Raw genomic sequence first — 21,533 nt, 5'->3', positions numbered from 1 at the left:
TCAGCAGCTGTCACAAAGCAAAAACTCTAAGCAGGGAGTCTGAGAGAAGGCGGGTCTGTGCTTCAGAGAACTGTATGTCACAATCCCCTCCTTCACTATTTTTCCTGAGCTGGAATAAATCAGAGGAAGATGCCAACGCAGTGACTGTGCTTCATCCAATGCTATAAAAGGTGAGTAAGGAAAAGATCCCACACTTTCCAGAGACTAGGTGAACCTGGTAGGTTTTTGTTGCAATGTGCTTTAACTTAGTGCCTTGCAGTTAAGCAGTGGGACGTACAAGAATGACAGCGATCATCAGGAAACAAGCCCTGTGACAGCCCTGACTTCAGGAAGGGGGGTGAACAGAGGGATTTGGGCTTTGATCAGGACAAAGGGAAGGACTGGGCCAGCTGACAAAAAAAAAAGCCAGCTGCCCAAAATGCAAAACTCCTGAGGGGAGCAAGCTGTTGGTGAGCCCACTGCCCACCTTGCCTGTGCCAAAGACCTTGTCCTTGCTCCTAGGCATGGGTGGGAGGGGTATAGTGTGGTTGCTGCCTTGTGTTCCCTCTTCTTCCTCCATTCAGCACTCCCTTCTACTTTTTCTTCTCTCCCCTTTTATCTTGATGTGTGTATAAATACAAGTGAAGCCTTGGCCCCAAGTCTTTAAGACTGGCACAGTTCATTTCCTAGCTGCTTCTCTTTCATGAATTGTCATGGCTTTCCTAACACTGGCAAGGACCTTGCCTTTGAAGATCCACCCAGAGATGGCCCTTTAGTGCCAGACAGCTTGGCATCACATCCTGATTTCTCATTCACATACAGTCGAGACCCAGGCTTAGCTAAACTGGGAGGTGTGGTGAAACCTCAGATGAAACGTCTGCAGAGATAAGGTGTGGTGGGACTGTGCTGTCTACAGGGACTCATACTTTGTAGTAAAACCTATTCTAATTCAGTGGGATCGGATGGTTCTGCAGCAGGTCAAAACTGCACAAGCTACTTCCACAGAGAGTTAGACCAAATGGCTGTCCAAAGGCAAACTTTGGTTGGAATCATGTGCAAAGGTCTGATTTTCAAGTTTCCACCGGCCATCCAGTTCAAAGAGATTCTAGATTTTTGAATATTTCTTAATCTCTAACTGCGTTCTAGTTCTAGCGTTATATCTACATCTCCATGCAAAAAGAAATTGCTTTCAATATAAATAATACATTTGATTGATGCTTGTTTATTGTCTTCAGTCATCACTACCTGCCCATACCAAACCGTCACACATGCCTGTAACTGTAGGAATCAGTTTCCCACCCTGGTTCATCAAAAGTCTTGGTAACAGGTTCACCACTGGTAAATATAGGCCTGATTCCCCAACAACTAACTGGTGCTGTACCACCTGACAGCAGTATTTGATATTGGCCTCACATCTAAATCTTCATGATTCCATCTATCATATTTTATATTAAGTTTTGTAATATTTGTGTGTGCTGTAAATACTTTGCAGGCTCTCTCATAGCCCTCTGCTTAAGACAGGAGTTCTGCCTTTAAAGGTATACGGCTTGGAAATAACTGATTCCACAAATGTAGTATTAGAGCAATAATTTATATAAAACCTTTCATTCTGCCTGGCACATGGTGGTTTATATTCACTGCAGAGTTGACTCTCTGAGCCCTTCAAGTGTGATTCTCCTCTGAGAAGAGACCCAAACATACAGACTTTACACAAGAGATTCCTTGCATACTTAACACTATTATGCATTAAATAAATGCAGTCCCCTCTGTAGTAAAGGGCAGCAACCATCTCTGTCTTACCACGTTACATATCAAGGGAGGGACAGTTATAGTTAAGGATATAAAGCTTCCTTTTCTTCAAAAAAAGAATGCCACATGGAGCTTTCAGTACATTCCATCTGAAAGAAGACCATGCAGGAGTCATCACGGTCTTCATTTTATCTAAGTCAAAAGTGAAGATCTGAAACGGACCTTCTCAGTTGTGAATCTTTGGTTCCAGAAAGTCTTAAATAGAAAGTGGAGAGCACTATATTCTATGGTTTTTCCAGACTCTAACACGAGGGCAAGAGAGAAGCTATGAGGTACTTGTGTATCTACACAGGCCTTTGGAATCATTCAGACAGTTGATAGGGGAAATACTAAAACCACTGGACAACAGCTGTGTATAGCACTGCAATTCATGGCTCAGTACTGCATAGTGCTAAGCACCCTCTTAAAGGCTGAGAATTCTTCGCTTCCAGTCTCTTTTCCAGCACTTGAAGGCCTTCAAATCCTTCCAAGTTTGAAACATCTTCTCATCTCTTCTGGGATTGGCAGTCCCTGTAAAATTCCACATCTCAAAGCTTCCCTGCCTTACACATTAACCAGAAATGATTACTCCAGAAGAATGCACCAAGGCACAGGTTTAGCCAAAATGAAGCAGTTCACTTCTTGATGACTCACAGGTACTTTTTGTATGTGTCTTGGAAAGGGCAGAGGTCCTTTCAGAGTTATATAATTTAGCATTTGCAGTGCCTCAGTTAAGCAAAGAATATGACTTGGAAGTGTTTTCAGAGGAAGAGATGGATGGCTCTGAAGAAGACACTCTGTATTTTCCTGTAAAACAAAGCATAGTGGTTAGACATAAGGACAGATAGCCTGGGGTATGCTGGCATTGCAAAGGACAGTTAGACCTGTCCTGATGACCCAGGTGGCTTTGACTTGGTCTGCAGCCCTGATACTAGCTGGATTACAGCAATACCAGCAACCACAGAAGTCAACTTTGTGTTTGCTGAGACAGCCGGGATATGTCAGCTTGACCAGATGATCATGCCTTAGGGTAGTAATTTTCTCACACAAAGGGAGGGACTTAGTGGTCCTCCTTGAGCATGGGGATGCAATCTAGAACACATGCTCTTGAGATGAATCCCAGCTCACTCCCTTTTGTGACCACAAGGCTCTAAACTAAGACCCAGGTGCACAGTGCCCAAAAGTGCTAATAATATGGGAGTTTCAGGTGGCAGCAGCATGGGAAGAAGTTGTGGGCATGTTTCATTCTTGTGGTGGTAGCCTTCTGTGTCTGGCTAGTGTACTCATGCAAACTTACTGTAGCAGAGTCAGAGACCAACTTCTTGTTCCATTATCATCTAACTAATAAACACACTCTTAAAAAGCAGTTGCTTGCCTACATTAAACTCCTTCATATCCCACTTTGACCATAAGTCACTATCTTCTCTGAGAAATGGTTGGATGCAAAGATTACACACTTAGGAATGAAATTACTCATATTTTCAGCAATAGTTCTTGCAAAATAAAGTCACAATCAAAATGGTGACATCCATAAAATGACAAGCCAGAGAACCTTTGGAGAGATACAGCCCCAAGGTGGTGAAGAGTACCTGAACAGTAAATGAACTGAGGAGCAGTGTGTCATGATATTATCAAGCTCAAAACAAAGCTCAGTTAGTGAGTGTTAGAATCGGTGAGACATGCCACCATCCAATACTTGTTTTAGTGTTAGACAATTACGCTCCTAGCATTATGCTACAATCATAAGCAATTATGCCAGTGATTCCAATAACTTATTACATACAGTTCCTTTGTATTAGAAGATTAAAGACCATCTATGGATGTATGGATAGACAAATAGATTGATAGATATCAGCATAGACAGACCCTGAGAGTGAGAATGCAGGCAAAACCTTGTTTGTGCTTCAGTAGGAGAGATCTCTTGTCACATACCTGTTTTCCCACATAAGTTGTTAAAGGTTCTTGAAAATGGATAGCTCATGGCAAGCATTGGTGTCACCAGGATCAGGGAGCTTGACTGTAAGACAGAAAATTGGTTTTTATCACAAGCCTAGAACTTTCTTTGTAGCCACATTGAGGGGGAGAAAAAAGGCTACAATGAGATGCGGTTCAGTAGTACAAGCAGGCAATCCACAGAAGGACAAGCTAGAGGTTTGTGAGGCATCAATTTCACGCGTTTGTGTGTTTATGATGGTGAAGAAGGAGATCAACCTTAAAAGAAACTACAGGACACAAACAGTCTGTCTCTAACTGTTGGCCAGGGAAAATAGCTTAGGCTCCAGAGTCTGTCATATGAGACAGTACAGAGTTCTGCTCCCTTATCTGGGATAATGGAGTATATAATGGAGTATATAATGCAGTATATCCATTGAGGTAGCCAGAAAAGCTAAGATTTACATGCTTGGGGATGGTCGTTGAAGGCCAACAGCCTGAGATAATCAGCAGCAAATTTAACTTGACACACTAGAGGGCATTGGAACACAACACTCTACAGTCCAGATGGAAGGAAGAAACGTTTTGCTGCTAAAATGAAGTTTCTTTTTCAGTTCTGGAGTGGTTTGAGAATGTAATGAGATTCCTCCAAAAGGTGTGTTAAAAAAAAAGTATGGAAAACACATCTTTTTCTGTTCAGTCCCTCTCTGTTCATTAGATTGTACCGTGGTGGGGGAAATTAGGCAGTTTTGTGCATTGTCACTTATAAGGTAGTACAGGAAGAAGGTAAATGAATCATATCTAAAAAGTTTCATCAAAGTCTTCGATCTTGCTTTATTCATTCTTTGCCAGCAGAACTGCCAAAGAAATATGCCAATTCCCACTGCCTGGGGCAGCTTCCACAGTGTCAACTAGTGTTGGAAATGTCTAGTCCAGGAGATTTTGTCTGAAAAGGAATTCAGAATTGGGGTCCAAGACTTAACAACTTGTTCTCTCTAGTTTATTGTGCCGGGTGTATCAGTGCAGGAGGGAATGAAGAAACTGACATGCTTAATGATAGTTGTATCAGTTATTCCTGCCTTCCTTCCAGTTTCCTGGGGAAAAAAAGGAGTTTTTCCCACAGTCAGAATAGCACCACATCCAGCAGATGTCATTTTCAAGCCAGAAAGAAGGAATGGCGCTTTAAAAACGCACTAGGAAATGTTCCCAGACCTTGGTTTGGGAACCAATCCTCCTGCAGAAAACACTGGAATACCTGGAGTACCAGTTAAAAAAATCCAGGTGGATGATTCTGGTGATCCTAAATGAAGAAACGTGAGGCAGAAGCTGCGTCTTTCCTGTCTTGTCCTGACACAAGATCTGAACGTGGCAGTCAGTTGGAGCACTTAAAACTTATAGCACTGCTCTGCCTGGCTAATCACAGGCTGCCTCCTCCAGGGCCTTAAGCACGTTGCTGGACAGGACATGCACAGAGGTCAGTACCTGGTCGAATACTGGTTGAACACCTTCATTAATGATATAGATAATGGGAAAAATGCACCCTCACCAAGTCTGCAAGTGATACAGAACTGGAAGGAGTGGCTGATAGATCAGATGAGTCTGCTGTCATCCAGAGGGACCTCAACAGGCTGGAGAAATGGGATGGCAGGAATCTTACAAAATTCAATAAAGGGAAAGGCAAAGTCCTCCTGTCCCTGGGGAGGAACAACCCCATGCACCAGGACATGCTGGGGCCATCTGACTGGAAAGGAGTAAAGACAGAGCCAGACTTTTTGCCTTGGTGCCCAGTGAAAGGACAAGAGGTGGTGGAAATGAAGACAGAGCCAGACTTTTCTTGTTTGTGCCCAGTGAAAGGACAAGAGGCATTGGGAACAAATAGAAATACAGGAAATTATGCTTAAGAAGGAACTTTTTCACTGTGAGGATGGACAAACACAGGAAAAGGCTATACAGAGAGATTGTAGAGTCTCCATCCTTGGTGCAAGAGTCACTGGGCCAGAGAAAGTCACCGTAGACGGAAGAGAAGCCTTCCAGGATCTTCCCTAAGGATCCAGTCCCTGTTTGCAACATTAGTTATTTTTTTTTCAGGCACTGAATGTTTTGAGTTAAATGCAGGAATTTTCTGGGTATGGGACCCAAGCCTTTCCTCTTCTAGGAATGTGTCCAGGCCACTTGGTTCCAGAAACACATTCATTTATGTTCTTTCTTTTGCTTATTAAAATCTGAGTCTTTGCAACATATAGACATGATTTTGACAACAGATTCATACTTCTTCCCATTTTCTGTTCCCAACATAAAGTGGAGGCTAACTGTCCTGTTGTCTCATGAGTAAAGTTGCAATATCTTAATCTTTTCCTGCTCATAGCTGAAGAGCATCTTCCCCAAGAAGTTCCCTTCGCATTTCTCTTAGGTTGCGAATAAATAATAGTGCCAGTGAAATTTTCTGTTTTCTAACTTAAAGTTTCAGTTATATTTTGTGGTTTATTTCTTGGAGAATTTAGAGTAAATGTCCACCAACCTCCTTCTCATTTTTTACCAATTATAGGTGAAATGATGAACGTTGGAAAAGGGTATATATTGATATTTATGTTGTTAGTGTCTTCTCTTTCTCTGACTAGTTCTAAGAAATAATTCAGAATATAAAGTGCATTTGACTTAAAAAACACTTGGAGAATGTTAGATTATTCAGCAGTAACTGAAATACATTCTTAGGCTGAGGTTCTAACCTTTGTTTGCTGTGAACTCCATTTGGACATTGAATTCCTCTTCAGCAGGGCTTCTTGTATCTATTTGTTTAAAAAAAAAATAAAATCAATCGGTAAATACAGGAACTATGTTCAAATTCCAACAGTATTTTCACATAATACAAGAAATAGTTTGAATTCTTACCTTCTTGTCCCAGAGCGTCCCAAACACCAAAATGAATAACCCCTAGGAGACAGATAATTACATGCAGTTTGATGGCAACAACCTTTTAATTGCAGCGCCTCATAATTATCTCAAACACTGTCCGTGCTGACTATTGGAACTCTTTGATAGAGGGCATTTTTCTGACAGTGTCTCACATAACGGGCTGCTGATGTAGTAGGAGATCTCCAGGCCCGGCCTACTTAGACTGTGTATATATCTGGTCTACAAAAGTGACACAACTAGTGGGCTAGCACTAAACATATTTGGGAGGAGGGACCTTTGTGTATGGAAGACATGGCCTGCCTATGCTCCCCAGATAAGCTAGCAGGTTCACAATACACAAGGCAAGGGAGTTCGGTCTGAAGCGTAGAATTTTGATGCCATTCTTAAGAAACAGAGTAGACGTAACTATTGTGTCCTTAAGAAATCCCATTGTACTGGGATCCTACTGGCCACCTAAATACATTGTAAAAATCATACTGACTGAAAACTCTCAATCATTTGTATTTTGGTCAATTCCTCTCTTTATTATTAGTACTACTCAGCTGTTCTTGGTGACTTTCATGTTGTTTATACCCCCTCGTTACCTGAACCCACAAGAGCATAATATGATGCCTCTGGATGCACTGTAAATGAGACCAGACACGCTGAAGCCTGCCCACCTGAGCAGAATAGGGCTATTTTCCTGATCTTCAGGAATGAAGTTCTTCCCAAAGCTATTGGCAAAGTTGGAACTTATCTTTATGTCAGCTTTATCTATAAGGCCCATCTGTTAAGGCAGCTGAGAATACGAAATACTGCTGAATTCCTGGAATGGGTTTCCCAAAGAGCCCTTTGGCAATAAGGATGTGTAAGGCAACTTGAGCTTTCCCAAGCTGTTTTTGTTCCCCTCAAAGCACAGCATTGCAAGAACGTCCCTACATGTTAAATGGTCATAGAGGAAACAAAACCATATCTATGTGTAACTTACCTGCAAAGCATTGAGCAGCGCAAAGAGGATGTGGAAAGCTCGATGGCTGTTTTTGATGACGGTGGCAAGGCCAAATCCCCAGGTGAGGCCTAACAGTGGTGTCAGGATGGCCACACTTTTGCCAATTTGAAACAAAGAGTTCCTCTCCTGCCTGTTTGACCTATCCCCAATAGTTGGCCTCAGTATTTTTATTATAACAACCGCAGTGATGAACAAATTCATGGCCACAATGATCAGGGCAGGTATGACGAAGGCCAAGAGAGCTTTGCTGTCCTTCCAGTTGAGCCAACAGACATTGTTTCTGGTGTAACTGTTCCTTGGCAGTGTGACAGCGATGGTGATGACTGCAATGACAAAGGGGCACCCGTATCCCAGGCAGAATGCCACCGCTTTCTGAGCGGTCTTGCTTGTGTTATGTAGGATGAAGACCAGTCTGTAGAAAAGAATGAGGCCCAGGCTGAGCATCCAGAAAAAGACACACAGGTAGAATAAATGGATGAAAAAGGTGGCCACAAAACAGATGCCTTTGTTCATCTGTTGGTTTTGGTCATTGATGGAGGCAGTGACAATGAACCAAATGTCAGCAATCAAGAGTGATGTAGCTATGTTGAGTATACAGATGTGGCGCATATAGGAGGTTGTGTTGTTTGTCACGTATTTCCAGACTAAAGATTCAATTATAATGCAGGCCACCAAACTCAAGATTGAAATGGCCAAGCCAATGTAGGTAATATAATCTTCAAAGATTACCTGGGGGGGTTTGTCAGGTGACATCAGAATGGAGAATGATGTCAAGTGACTGCAGTAGCAAATGACATAATCTTCTCCCTCTGTGGGTGTGCAGCCATGAGTATCCCAGCCTGCCCTACGTTTGTTCAGTGTGAAGTTCCAAAAGACACACTGGGGCATCTTTAGAGATGAGTTTTTCTTTGCAAATGTCATATTAATATTGAAACTCTGACTTCTGTTGCTGCTCACAGTTGTTGTTATCAGTAAGCTGTTCACATACTTGGTCCCATTCCGGGGCAGAATATTTCCAAGTGTTGAGTACATCACACTGACAATGGTTGAATTTTGGGGTAGAGTCTGTATTTCATTTTCACCAATGAACACACTAGCTGTGAGGTTTTCTGTACTGTGGAAGCTCTTTTCATAATAAGAGTTGTTATTTTCTGTGACAACTATACCTTGTAGCTGAAGGGAGTTTGCAGAGACAGGAGGAATGGTATTATTAACTGGTTGGAGGAGCAGGGAAAAATTTTCTACTGACTGCAGTAACAAAGAACTTTTGAGCATGTCCTCTTTATTCAGGTCTTCCCAAACTCCAGTTGTGGAATCAGCAACAATAAAGTCCACTGTGGAGAGGAAATTCTGGAACAACAACAGAATAATGCTGTTACTGAAATCCCATACAAATCGTTGTTGTTTCTGATGGTAATTTCTGCGTGGTCCTAGAATTGCCTTTTGAAAAAGCCCAGTATTTTCTTATTTTTCTCAATCCATATGAAACCTTCAGTTGTTAACCCTCTGCATGCTCTATTTACAAGTTAAGGTTTCCAAAAGTGGAGCTGTGTGGCTTTTTTTTTTACATATTACTTAGTATTTTTTCTTCTCCAGCCTTCTTTCCCTTCTTTCTCAGCCTTTGTGCTTTGATTTCTCTCTCTCTCTCATGTAGGGTTCTCCAGCTACAAAACACCAAGTCTGTTTGCAGTTTTCTGCTCAGAAGAGCGGTGCTTTTCCTCTATACCTCACAATCAAGGTTTCCAAATATTTCTAAGATTTGTTATTCATTTGTTGTAAGATCTAATTGATTGTCCTTGCTTGATCATGGACCCTGGAATTTACTCTCCCTATCCTTATTTCAACCATTTTTTCTATTCCTGCTTCTACTCATAGAATCATAGAATCACAGAATGGTTTTGACATTTAAAGGTCATCTAGTCCAACTGCCCTGTCACGGGCAGGGACATCCAACCTGACCTTGAACAATTCCAATGATGGGACATGCACAACTTCTCTGGGCAACCTGTTCCAGTACCTCACCACGCTCATCATAAAGATTTTTTTCCTTATGTCCAATCTAAATCTACCCTCTTTCCGTTTAAAACTCTTGCCCCCTGTCCTGTCACTGCAGGGTCTAATAAAAAGTCTTTCTCTGACTTTCCTGTAAGCCCCCTTTAAGTATTGAAAGGCTGAAATAAGGTTTCCCTGGAGCCTTCTCTTCTCCAGGTTGAACAACCGCAACTCTCCCAGCCTTTCCTCGTAGCAGAGGTGTTCCAGCCCTCTGACCATTTTCGTGGCCCTCCTCTGGACCCGCTCCAACAGGTCTCTGTCTTTCTTGTGCTGAGGACCCAGAGCTGGATGCAGTACTCCAGGTGGGGTCTCACCAGAGCAGAGTAGAGGGGGACAATCCCCTCCCTCGACCTGCTGGCCACCCTTCTTTTTCTGCAGCCCAGGATACGGTTGGCTTTCTGAGCTGCAAGCGCACATTACAGGCTCATGTCCAATTTTTCATCCATCATTCCTTGTACTTTTCCTCTGTATTAGAATGCTAGAGACATTTGGGGGTCCCTAGAACATTTCTAGTTGCTAAGCATACAGCAGCCTCTTTTTCATGCATAGACTCCTTGTCTTCATCATTTTGACTTTTCATAAACTCTTCTGTATCTTTGCTGTCATTTCATCTCATTCCCTCAATACTTTCCTGTTCCTGACCCTAACTAGCTGTGAAACTGCTTCAGGGAGAATGTCATCCCCTGTGACAAAAGGGGCCAAAGGGATTGATAAGTATAGGTAAGACTTAAAATAAAATCTTACTTGAATTACGACCTCCTTTGCGTATGCTGGGATAGAGGACACCATATGCAGGATGGTAACAATTGCACCTAGGTTTGCAGGAGAGGTGTTTATTATGCTTTGCTGACTTTCTGTTTTTTTCTTAAGCTCTTCAAGGTATTCAGGTAAGCGTGCTTTTGCATCAGGACTGTTGACCAAGGACTGGAACAGAAGATAACAGTACATCACATGTGTGCAACTTGCCTGGAGCTTGATCCTCCTTCATAATGGCTACCCCTATACCAGTAAAATAAACAGACCCAGGGTCATTCCAGACATGCTGGTGGTGTTCAGTCCTCTGACCCTCCAGAACAGGGTACCCTAACTGCCTATTGAGAGTAGTCTTTTGTCTGCGCTAACTTGTAAACTGCTCCTGGAAATTTGGGGGGAGAAAATAGTTGGCCTGGGCCCAAACCGTATGAGTGAGCAATCTAGCAAGTTAAGAAAATACATAATGGAGTAGCTGTACCTCTGCCTGGGACCTTGCTGTGCCTAATTTACTAAAATAAACATCGTAAGCATTTGATGAAAGAAAGATAATTGTTCTCACTTAACCTCACTGAGAGAAGGGTGACTCTGGATGGTTTGTAGAAGTGAAGAGCGCTACGATAGGATACCTGGGCTGAAAACTGAGCCCCAGCACCCCTCTTTGAAGCATGGCAGCTGATGGGGCATGCTAAACAGGGCCTGGGTCTGAGGTTGGGCAGTTGCACAGAGTTGTTCCTATCGCATCGTTGTTAGCGTACGCTGTAGCGTGCTTTGGGCTTCTGTCAACTAGCGTTCACCAAGGCAACGCCAGAGCATGGTCCAGGGAGCACTCCAGGCCAGCGGCTGCTCCCGCTGGACACTACGAATAAGGTCACCTTGTCTGGGGGAGAGAGCGTTTCGTGTGTATGGGTATTAACCACGCAGTGCCACGTGCCCTCTGGGCCAGAGAAGGGGACCTAGCCTCTTTCACTGACTTGTGTAGATATAGCCAATCATTCTTTATATCTTTTAAAAGATATTTTTAATCAAATATTTGATATTTTTTTTTTTTAATGCTTCATATATTTTAGATTATGCTAAGCAAAAAAACACCTAACAAAAATTTTTGCTCTCTCCTACTCACCCCCACCCCAACCTCTAGAAAACTCATAAATGTTACCTCGGCCTGAGTCAGCAGGCTGCTTATTGCTTCAGAGAGGCAGTCATTCCTTGCAAGTTTCCATTCCTTGTTGGAGCACTTGTAAGTTACATTGCCTTGGGTGCCTGAATAATCTGAATTATTTAACATACATGGTATTATTAACGTGGCCCCTTCTACTCCAATGCCAACGCTGCCTGAGCAGGAAACTTCCTTACCTGTATTGAGAAAGACACAGAGGCAGAAAACTAAGAAGCAGGGAGATATAATTTACCCCCATCAAACCTGCAACCTCCTGAAGTTTAGAGGTCTTTAAATTAGTTAGGATTTCAGCTTGCTGTCTTCATTAATTATGACCTTTCAGGATGTGTATGTCTTGCACTCCCAATTTTTTGGAATCATGAAATTAAAAAGGAAATTGAATGAAACCCCTTGTTTTTGAGTACTAAATCAAATCAACAAACCAATAACCAAAGTTTCAGAATTTGTCTGTTAGATTACAGGGTTAGGTGGGCGGAGTGGGATTATATTGACCACTATGTGAACAGTAATTCACACAAAGTTTATTCTGCTGGAGCACTAATAGGAAATTCATTAAGACCTTGATAGTAAGGCCTTAACACCTTTTTGATGAGCAGTCAGTCTTGCTAATTAGCTTTCATTGTGTTACTCCTATCAGTAAGTATCTGCTGATTAAAGTAAATAAAATGGCTGCATATTTATTGCCTGAGAGAGTGAAATCTGGCCAGATACAGTGATTCAACAGTAGGCAACACTACCATGGAAAAAAAAAATTTTCTGCATTATGGGGATGTCCAACAGTTCTTTCTTTCCAATTTCCAATAAGGAGCTGAAATATCCAAACTCTGGTCAGAACTAAACATCAAAACTGCATTTAGCAATGTTGAATTCTAATTACCCAGCATTTCCTGCAGAGCTGACTGGAAGGTGGGTTTGCCCAGGTTTCTGCAACACCTCATGGAGGTTGCCATTCTTGTGTTTCAAGTGGATATGTTCTCCCCCAGGCTGACCTCCTCAGCTACATGCCGTCTTCCTGAGGCACCACAATCTTTTATCCTTGCTAAATTGTTGGTGCAAGCTGGGAGCTGCATGCCCACATTTCAACACAGAAGATGAAGCTCTTGGTGGTGCAGGCTGCACCAGAAGGAAGTAGGGACAGAAGGTGACTGAACTATAACTGCTTGGGAACATACTGGGGCCACCGTCAAATACAATGAAGACAAAATATCTTGTCTATTTATTTTTTAAAATTACAGAAAAATTGGTATTTTCCTCTGTATTTCAAAATTTCCTGTCAAAAAAGGAGACAAAAATTCTTGGCTAACAAAAACTGCTCCGGTTAGGTGTCACCAGCGATAAATTTGTGGCATCTGATTTAACAAAGATACTGGGATTTCCTATTTCACAGCTTTAAATAGTAAGTTTTTTCTTACCAGGTATCAGGTGCAGAGTTATATTTTCACTGTTGACATGGTCTCCAATGCGGTTCATAAACTTGCAATATGCCATGAGCTTTTTCTCTTTGCTGCATTCTATTTCTGTGTAATTGTGCACGTAGCAATTAAAATTTCTTTTTAGATTTTCCCCTGTATGGAAGGATTTAGATAGGTTAACACAGATTTGGGGTCAATCAGCTAGCAGAGAGCAGAAAGCTTCTGCAAAAGTTCCTTTTCTGTGGGTCCTAGAGAAAAAAACTTCCTTTGTGGAAAAAACTTCCTTTCTGTATGCTGATGTCTGTCTCTTACTCCCCACTTAATAAATCTCCTGGCAGCTGCTGCGTGATCAGAACCTTTTCAATTACTGGTGTATGAGCAAATCCTGCCCAAACCCTCTTTTACTGTGCAGGAACCAAAATTTGCTTTAGAAACCATTTTGGAGAATACTCTTCCTGCTTCTGCTTCTACCACAGGCATTTCATTTAGGCTAGGATACTTTTTTGCTGTTCTTATATGGTTCTTTTGAACTCAGGATCTGTACCACGCTCCCGTTGCTTTTCAGTATGCGTGTGCCTGAGGGTCCCTGACTGCAATCCCTTCCAACGAGATCTTGGCATTTTTCTTAGCAGCTGAAGGACCCCTCAGTCTCCACCTGCTTTACACTTCAGGCTGTTGGTTTTGCACTCCTGCGTGTTTTCTGAGTTAGTTTAGGTGGCTCTTCTTTGCTTTTTTTCAAATTAACTCTTTCATAACCCACTGGAAAACATCTAGTATATAAAAACATGGCAGGGAAGCTGCAGGACTGCCGTAAATTTAAAGTCATGGAAGCCTAGGCTTTTGTGCTGTTAAAGATATGTTACCTGTATCCTTGAAGAAAATAGAATAGTTCTTTGAATTGCATTCTTAATGTGTTATTATACATTTTTCATGAATTAGTGGATCATCTTCTTCAGTAATGTTTCCTTGATACTGAGTTCAAGAAAGTGGCAGAGTGGAAGATAAAAGCAAATAAATGGAGATTAGCAATTTCTAATCTGAACAATGATGAGGATGCTCACTTCTCACTGCCTGGCAAGGCAAACCAAATTGAATTTACCTATTATGTATTTATCGCTACAACAGTGACTTCAGTTGCTCTTCTATTAATCTCAGCCATGCTGCCCAGGCATAGCAACCATCCTAAAACTAGTCCGTTACCCTTTTTTTACACTCTCAGAAGTACTTGTGGGTTGTCATAAGAGCAGTAAGTATGAATTGGTTACACAGACCTAACTGAAAACAAAAACCCCCAGGGACTGGGTTGTGACACATAGCGCAACTAGTGATTCTGCGAGTTTGTTGTTTCTTACCAGCTTTAAGTTTATTTTCTTGAACCACAAATGTAACATTGTAATTTTCCGTGGTGTTAGCACTTATGCAGCACTCAAGGGCTTGTTGTACTTCGCACGGTATCGATGCTACAATGGGTTTTATCAGGATGTTCTGCTTCAGAGGCAAGGAAATAACCTCGATTGTCACATTGGCAGAACTCTCCAAGTACTTCTGGGAGAAGGTGCAGATGTAGGTGCCTGAAAGAAGTGACACAAAAGCTCAGGTCTCTGTCAACAGAAGTGCTCCTCAGCTTTTGCATGGTCATGAGCCCTAATACCGAACAAGTACAGTGTTGTTGGCAGCATCATGTCTTGCTGTCCTCCAGCAGTTATGATTTTAACTCTTTTTTTTTTATTTACTGTGGTCAGGCTTCACAGTGATTTGCTGGGCTAGGGATGCTGTAAATTATCTGGTACGGAGATTCATTGCCTTTGTAGCTAATACAAACCAGGTTCACTCACCGTTCCAGTCCTGTGTGGCAGTCTGCACTGTGAGCACAGACATGGCTGGAAATTTGCTATTCTTGATGCACGTATCACAGTCCACTGTTTTTGTTCTATCTGCAGACTGGATCTTCCAAGTGATACTGTCGTAATTGCTCACATCACTTTCACACGTTAGATTGAATGGATATCCCTCAGAAATGGATGAGTTTATACTTGAAGATATTGTTACATTGGCTGAGACAAAACAAGATAAATTTCATATTATTGAGGGTCACTTGGTATAATCATTTGCTTGCAAATGGCATGTGCCACAGAGGCCACTTGGCGTTAAAGAGCTGATGGTCTGTTACATGCTGCCTGACTCTTACCTGCCTGGAGGTACGTTACGCTGATGTTTTGACTGTGCCTGGCACCATGTCCAGTCCGCAGCTCACATGTATATGTTGTCACTGTACCTGACATCTCAGGTAGGCATACCGACTCATTGATGTTGAGCTTGTATTCAGTGCAGTTTTCACTGAAACTGGAGACTCCTAGAGGGAAATAAACATTCTTTGAAGGGCTACAGATGTCCAAAAATACAAGGGCTCTGGAAATCACAAACAATCACTCTGGCTAAGGAAAACCTTGTGGGTTTGTATGTAACCTTTGACAGCATGGCACTTTTAACTCATCATTGCTGAAGTTCATTCACACCCTTTCCTCTGGCAACACTCACAGTGGTTTTCCAAAAGCCTGAAGACGGCTATCAGCACAGTGCTGGGCACCTACTGCCAAAGCCAGTCTGAGACCAACAACATTGCTTGGATACCTCAGGAAAAGCCAAAACGGAGAGTATTCTGATTCAGCCTAACCCCATTATCTACGGTATTTAGGATAAATAAGGTAAGTAAAACAGGAGTAAATACTGCAGATTTTAATGTCATCTTATTTTGAAAAACATTTGGAGATACTGACAGTCATTCAACTTTAAATCTGAAGAGCGGTGGTTTAGCCATAAAAAGAAAACCCCACTAAAGCTGTCCCACGCTGCAGCTGAATGTGCATCTGGCGTGAGAGCAGAGTTCCTGGGGCAAAGCCTGGCCACAGGGAATCAAGGGCAGAACAGCTCATTACAGCAGGCCAGGATCACCCCTCTCTCTGCAAGCACTGCTGCACACCCATAGCAGTCCTCTGTGGAAATGACTGTGCACATAAGCTTTGAAGGTTTTCCTCTCGCTTTGCTGTCCTGCTTTCTGCTAAATTTGATTTATAGCAAATGGTTACCAATAAACAGTTAATCTATACCCATAAAATATTAAGAGGGCAATAGACTGTTTATGACTGTGGTTGATAGACATTTATGAGCATTTCTATTGATGTTATTTTGTGACTCTTTGTAACACATTTACTTGGTGTTTTATTAACTCTTTATACTCATTTTATAAGTAAAGCGTTGTGGGATGCCACTGACTCAACTGGCATGTGTTGTATCGCAAGTACCGGTGGAGAGGGAAACTGCGCGCTCAGTATTTAGCTGTGCTGCAGCTGTTTCAAAGTGTAGCACCTGCTTCTCTTGATAGCCAAATCTCGGTATCGGGTACACAGAAGCTTTTCATACCCCAAGGGCGATTCTGGAGCTAGCAGTAGAGACTGATGCACTCATCCTTGCTTTCAAAACTAGACAATGAAGAAATAAGCTTTTTGGAAAAAGCTGGTATGACGCTGGTCCAGGCAGCTGTTTCCATCCAGGATGGCACAGTTTTAATCATCAATGTATGCACAGCGCGTGGAGATGCCCAGAATCCCACTGGCACGTGCACAACATATACGGAGTCTGTACCACGCTGTCCATCCATCCTTCGTCCTTCCCCCACCCACACACCTTTGGAGCACACCCAGTACTCATCCTAGGATTTGGCCTTTGGGGTAGCCAGTTAGGAGGAGATCTTTGAAGAACAAACAAACCTAGCAGGTGAAAGACAATCTTTTGTTAATCATACCTGTAATATTGATTGCTCCATCTACTTTCCAGTCACCAGTAAGTGATGGTAAGTGTCTGTCAATACAGCAGGACAGCAGAGGACTGTTTGTCTGCATTTCAGGGCTGTTGCATACAACATCGACGTCGTTTACGTTTGGAGTGATGTGTAGTGGAGAGACTGCTATTGGTTTTGTGGCCTTGTATATCAGTGTGTGAAAACGATTGCTGTTTGTGAAAGAGCACCCATAGGTACCTGTAAAGCATAGGCAATATCTTAGCACTGAGAACACGTTTCACTCTTTTTTTCCTCTACGTTTGGAGTTGGGAGCTGGGCCTACTTCCACACCTGCTTTTCCCATCTCCCTGCTCTGCAGTGGCTCTGCTGCTTGCTAATCAAAATGTACCCTCAGGTCATCTGCACTATGCTTTCTGCAGACTCCTGGTGCCAAACGTATCCAGATTAGGCAGCTTCAGTGTTGATGGGTACTCGAGAAGAGACCAGTGCTCTGGGACTGAAATACTTAAAATCTGGCTGAGTTGGTGTTTCGGGGATCTGCGTATCACCCATAGTCCACATGGCAGCAGTATGTCATGGCAAGAATATAGACTGACTGTGCAAAAGGTTCCTACACAGAATGGGTGAGAGAGAGGTGCCCAGGGTGGACTACCCAAGAGCTGGCATTCTAAGCGTGAGCACATAGGCTGCTCAGAAGGTATCGCCAAAGACAGCAGAGAAGTTATCAGCCGCTTTCTCAGGCACTTGTCCTCTGGATGCAGCCAGGCTTTCTTTTGAAATTGGCAATCAGAGCTCCAAACTTCCTTCATACTTTAGGTATGTGGATTCCCCGTCCCCATTGTTGAGTAGGCCACTCACATAGGAGAGGAGACACCAAGGTTCAGGGCATCCTTAGCCCGAAGAAGTTTGGACCCATGACTCCTACCTTGGCAATGTGTGCCCAAATACCTTGTCAGAGACTACCCTTTTTGATGTTAGATGTAAAATTCATGGTCTGAAGAGAAGAACTGAGTGGGAACTTGAGTCAAAGTTCTGATAATACATGATAATTCCCCTGATAACTCCTCCCAGCAAAATGCCACCAATTTAACTGCTTCTGGTTTTCAAAAAGCCCAAAACGTGAACACATGAAAAACCGTAACTCCGAGCTCTAATTAGTTATGTTGGCAAAGGGGGCAAGGGCCATCAAGGACAAATTCAACACAGCCTCAGATTACCACACCAAAAGGGTGGGAAGACCTCACAGCCATGTAGTCACTGCTGTCTCCTGAGATATGGCAGTGAAGCCTGGCACTGAGAAAATCCAGGCCTGTTTAGTCACTTCAGTCAGTTCACATCTTACTGGCAATGCCAGTCAGTATGTAGTTCATGAAAGAAAAAAAAAAAAAAAGGAAAATTATGAGGAACAGTGTATTTTTCACATTTATTCTAGGAAAATGCAGTCACTGCATGCCTCTTTTTATAGAACTAGCCACACTAGAGACTTACATCTGCTGTTTTATCAATAGAAAATCATACCATTATCCTTCATTGTAATGTTGATAATTTCAAGAGTCGACCATGAGGTTTTCGTTGAAATGTTTCTCTCTATCAAATACTGCAAGCCGGTTGAGATGATCTGATCACAGTAATACCAGGTCACATTCTGAGATGTTGAATTTATCTGACATGTCAGTCTTACTGTATCCCCTTCAAAAATGTCTACAGGACTCACAGTGAAGTTTGTTTGATCTGGGAAGACAAAGAGCAACATTCTGCATTATTGTCATTTCAGCTCACATCTATGTGGTGTCTTTCATCTCGTGGGAATCCTAGGTGCTTCGCAACTAATATGTACTCAGCATCAGCTGCAGGCACTACTTCTAATACAAGCTATGCAATTTTCCCACAACATATTCTTCTGCTATCTTTGTCAGCCAAAGATCCCAGAAGGTTTTATGCAGAGAGCCAGAAATATTGTCACTGCCACTACTTTCTAAGTAGATAAACTGGGAGGAGAAGCAACCAGGTTAAAATAATCCTCTGAGACAGAAAGTCCAGTGCTCAGTGCACTGAGAGTACAGCACCTCTGCGGCACTTGATCAGGCATTTCAATTATAACTTACTGTCTAGCGGCAGCGTGGATAATGTGCCAAGGAAGCCAGAGGGAAGCTGTTCTCATGTAAACTGCAAGAGGTTTTGTGTTTTGTTTGAAGAAGTGGGAAGTGCTGGCAGCCTGATATGCTAAGAGCTGTCTCAGTTCTGGAGGTGACAGTCTCTCTCCCATGGAGAGGCTGCATCAGGGTTCAGTGGATTAGCTGGAAGGTTTTGGGTTTCTGTGGGAGGTGCTGCATGCATGGTCATCTCCTGTAAGTCCTCAGCTTTGGTGGCCCAGGATGAAATGAAACAGCCAGAGAAATAAATGCTTTTTGAAGGTCTAGTACCAAATAGTCAACAGTATAAGGCAGCTACATGGCTCAGGCTAGAAATACTAAAAGGTTGAAGGAAAATACTGAGAGAGCTTTAAACTTACCAGTTATGTTCGTTGTGAAGGTAGTTTGGTCTAGCCGGTACAATGCATCTAGAAATTGTGGTACAATTTTGTTGGAATTTGCTATCTGATCGAAGCTTGCTGCTCCTGCTTTTACTTCATAGTTCACAAAAACACTTCCAGGCCTAAACAGATACAAGAATGAGAGAAGCACCAGGATTAAATATCCTTGCATATTAGTAGCAGGCTTTACAGGGCTCACCTGTGAAGGCTCCTGTTGTGACTCAAGACTTGTTCTGGTATAGAAAAAGGTTGTGCTACAGCTCTTCCCAAAGTAAGAACACCGTTACGTGACATGTCCTTCATCTGCTTTCTATTCCTAGTAAATTTCCCTTAGAAAATGTAAAATACATCTGCATTTAAATATGTGTGGACTTAAGTAATATCTCTTTTATCCAGATCCAACGTAATATCCAGAGTCAATGCACTAATTCGTCTTCCTGATGACCTGGGAGATGATGCTACGTTTATTCACATCCTTTTCCCCTTTTGGCTGGAATTCAGTCTTTCCCACAAAAGGCTTTGATCCAGATGGAGAACGATTATGTTTCTTGGACTTTCGCACAGTAGTGAATTTTACCCACAATCCTATTTCCATGCTAATAGTTGGGCTTTCCTTTGCAGCTATTATACTGTTATTCAGTATGTATATATTGGGCATGGCTTCTAGCCAGAGTCAATGTAGTTTTTGCTGCTGAGTGTTTCCTTGAGACGGGACAGAAAGATTTGCGTCTTCCAGGAAAAAATGAAATTATTTACTTACCTGAAACCAGTTACTGTTGCTGATACAAAGCCTGGTAAACATCTGTAGCTAGCATTAAACTGTAAACAAAGACATATTACATGACATAAGTCCTCTGTATATTGCTCTGTATATTGCTCTAGCGTGCTTAAAATAGGAAACTCTCCATTCAACATTGATGGGAGTAAGGGCATGTAGCATACCTAAAAGAATAGGCCTGGTGCTCTCCCCACTGTCACTGGGATAAATTTGTTTGATGGTTTCATTCTATGTGCGCTCATGTGGATTTAAGCTGGGACCAATAATGCGATTTTTTTTCATGCTTTGATGCAAAGATTCCTAAATACTTCCCTGTTGGCCAGCATATTAAAATGAATGGGAATATTGTCATTGCCTTTCAATGGAGGTCAGCTTTAGCCCACTTTGTAGCTACCACTGCTGCATACTTCACAGCTCTGCAGAGAGACAGTGCGAGTGCACCCTATTTCCCAGACACTCAGGGTAAATACCATATTTCTTAGAGGACTTTCAACCTTCAGAGGTGGAAAACAAAAGTCATTACCGCTTTTTCAAGGTCAGCTTTGTATTTTTTGTATAATTCAGAAGAAGAATCCGTGAGATTATCCCAAAAGTCTGTGTCGAGCCTGACTGACATAGTCATTATAATGGGCTCTCCAATACCACATAAGTCTGTAAGAAAAAACACAAAAATAAATGTAAAAATAATCAAAAGCAATGCTTACAAAATGATTTCTTAGCTTTTTCTTCTAACCTAATCATAGAATCTCAGAATCATAGAATGATTTGAGTTGGGAGGGACATTTAAAGATCACCTAGTCCAACCTCCCTGCCATGGGGAGGGACTTCTAACCTGACCTTAAACAATTCCAATGGTGGGGCATCCACAGCTTCTCTGGGTAACCTGTTCCAGTTCTCACCATCCTCATCGTAAAAAATTTTTTTCCTTATGTCCAATCTAAATCTACCCTCTTTCAGTTTAAATCTCTTGCCCCCATCCTGTCACTACAGGGTCTAATAAAAAGTCTTTCTCCATCTTTCTTATAATCCCCCTTTAGGTATTGAAAGGCTGCAATAAGGTCTCGCTGGAGCCTTCTCTTCTCCCGTCTGAACAACCGCAACTCTCCCAGCCTTTCCCCATAGCAGAGGTGTTCCAGCCCTCTGACCATTTTCGTGGCCCTCCTCTGGACCCGCTCCAACAGGTCTCTGTCTTTCTTGTGCTGAGGACCCCAGAGCTGAATGCAGTACTCCAGGTGTGGTGTCATGAGAGTGGAGTAGCAGGGAAGAATCCCCTCCCTCGACCTGCTGGCCACCCTTCTTGTTCTGCAGCCCAGGATACTATTGGCTTTCTGAGCTGCAAGTGCACATTGCAGGCTCATGTCCAGTTTTGCTTCTACCAGTACCCCCAAGTTCTTCTCCACAGGGCTGCTCTTAATCCATTCATCCCCCA

General features: G+C 42.5%; 1 protein-coding gene across 3 annotated transcripts in view; it reads right to left on the bottom strand.

Moving 5' to 3' along the window:
- Nucleotides 1-285: 285 nt before the first annotated feature.
- ADGRF5 (adhesion G protein-coupled receptor F5) overlaps nt 286-21,533 on the bottom strand; it is a 48,742-nt gene continuing 27,494 nt past the window's right edge. The window contains exons 4-19 of one of the 3 annotated variants that reach the window (XM_049818999.1): nt 20,628-20,755; nt 20,087-20,145; nt 19,306-19,448; nt 18,312-18,524; nt 16,797-17,030; nt 15,183-15,347; nt 14,830-15,048; nt 14,347-14,565; nt 12,995-13,147; nt 11,562-11,758; nt 10,397-10,576; nt 7,580-8,950; nt 6,589-6,630; nt 6,426-6,485; nt 3,700-3,784; nt 286-2,574 (exon numbers count right to left, since the gene is read on the bottom strand). In XM_049818999.1, coding sequence (XP_049674956.1) covers nt 2,495-2,574; nt 3,700-3,784; nt 6,426-6,485; nt 6,589-6,630; nt 7,580-8,950; nt 10,397-10,576; nt 11,562-11,758; nt 12,995-13,147; nt 14,347-14,565; nt 14,830-15,048; nt 15,183-15,347; nt 16,797-17,030; nt 18,312-18,524; nt 19,306-19,448; nt 20,087-20,145; nt 20,628-20,755 — 3,548 coding nt within the window. In that variant the 3' untranslated portion in view covers nt 286-2,494. The remainder of the gene's footprint in view (nt 2,575-3,699; nt 3,785-6,425; nt 6,486-6,588; nt 6,631-7,579; nt 8,951-10,396; nt 10,577-11,561; nt 11,759-12,994; nt 13,148-14,346; nt 14,566-14,829; nt 15,049-15,182; nt 15,348-16,796; nt 17,031-18,311; nt 18,525-19,305; nt 19,449-20,086; nt 20,146-20,627; nt 20,756-21,533) is intronic. The other 2 variants (XM_049818997.1, XM_049818998.1) reach the window with 2 other exon arrangements.

The sequence above is a fragment of the Accipiter gentilis genome, chromosome 16 (assembly GCF_929443795.1).
Source record: "Accipiter gentilis chromosome 16, bAccGen1.1, whole genome shotgun sequence".
Classification (NCBI taxonomy): Eukaryota; Metazoa; Chordata; class Aves; order Accipitriformes; family Accipitridae; genus Astur; species Astur gentilis.
The sequence above is the reverse complement of the archived record's forward strand: the minus strand, read 5'-3'. Positions and strand labels throughout refer to the sequence as shown.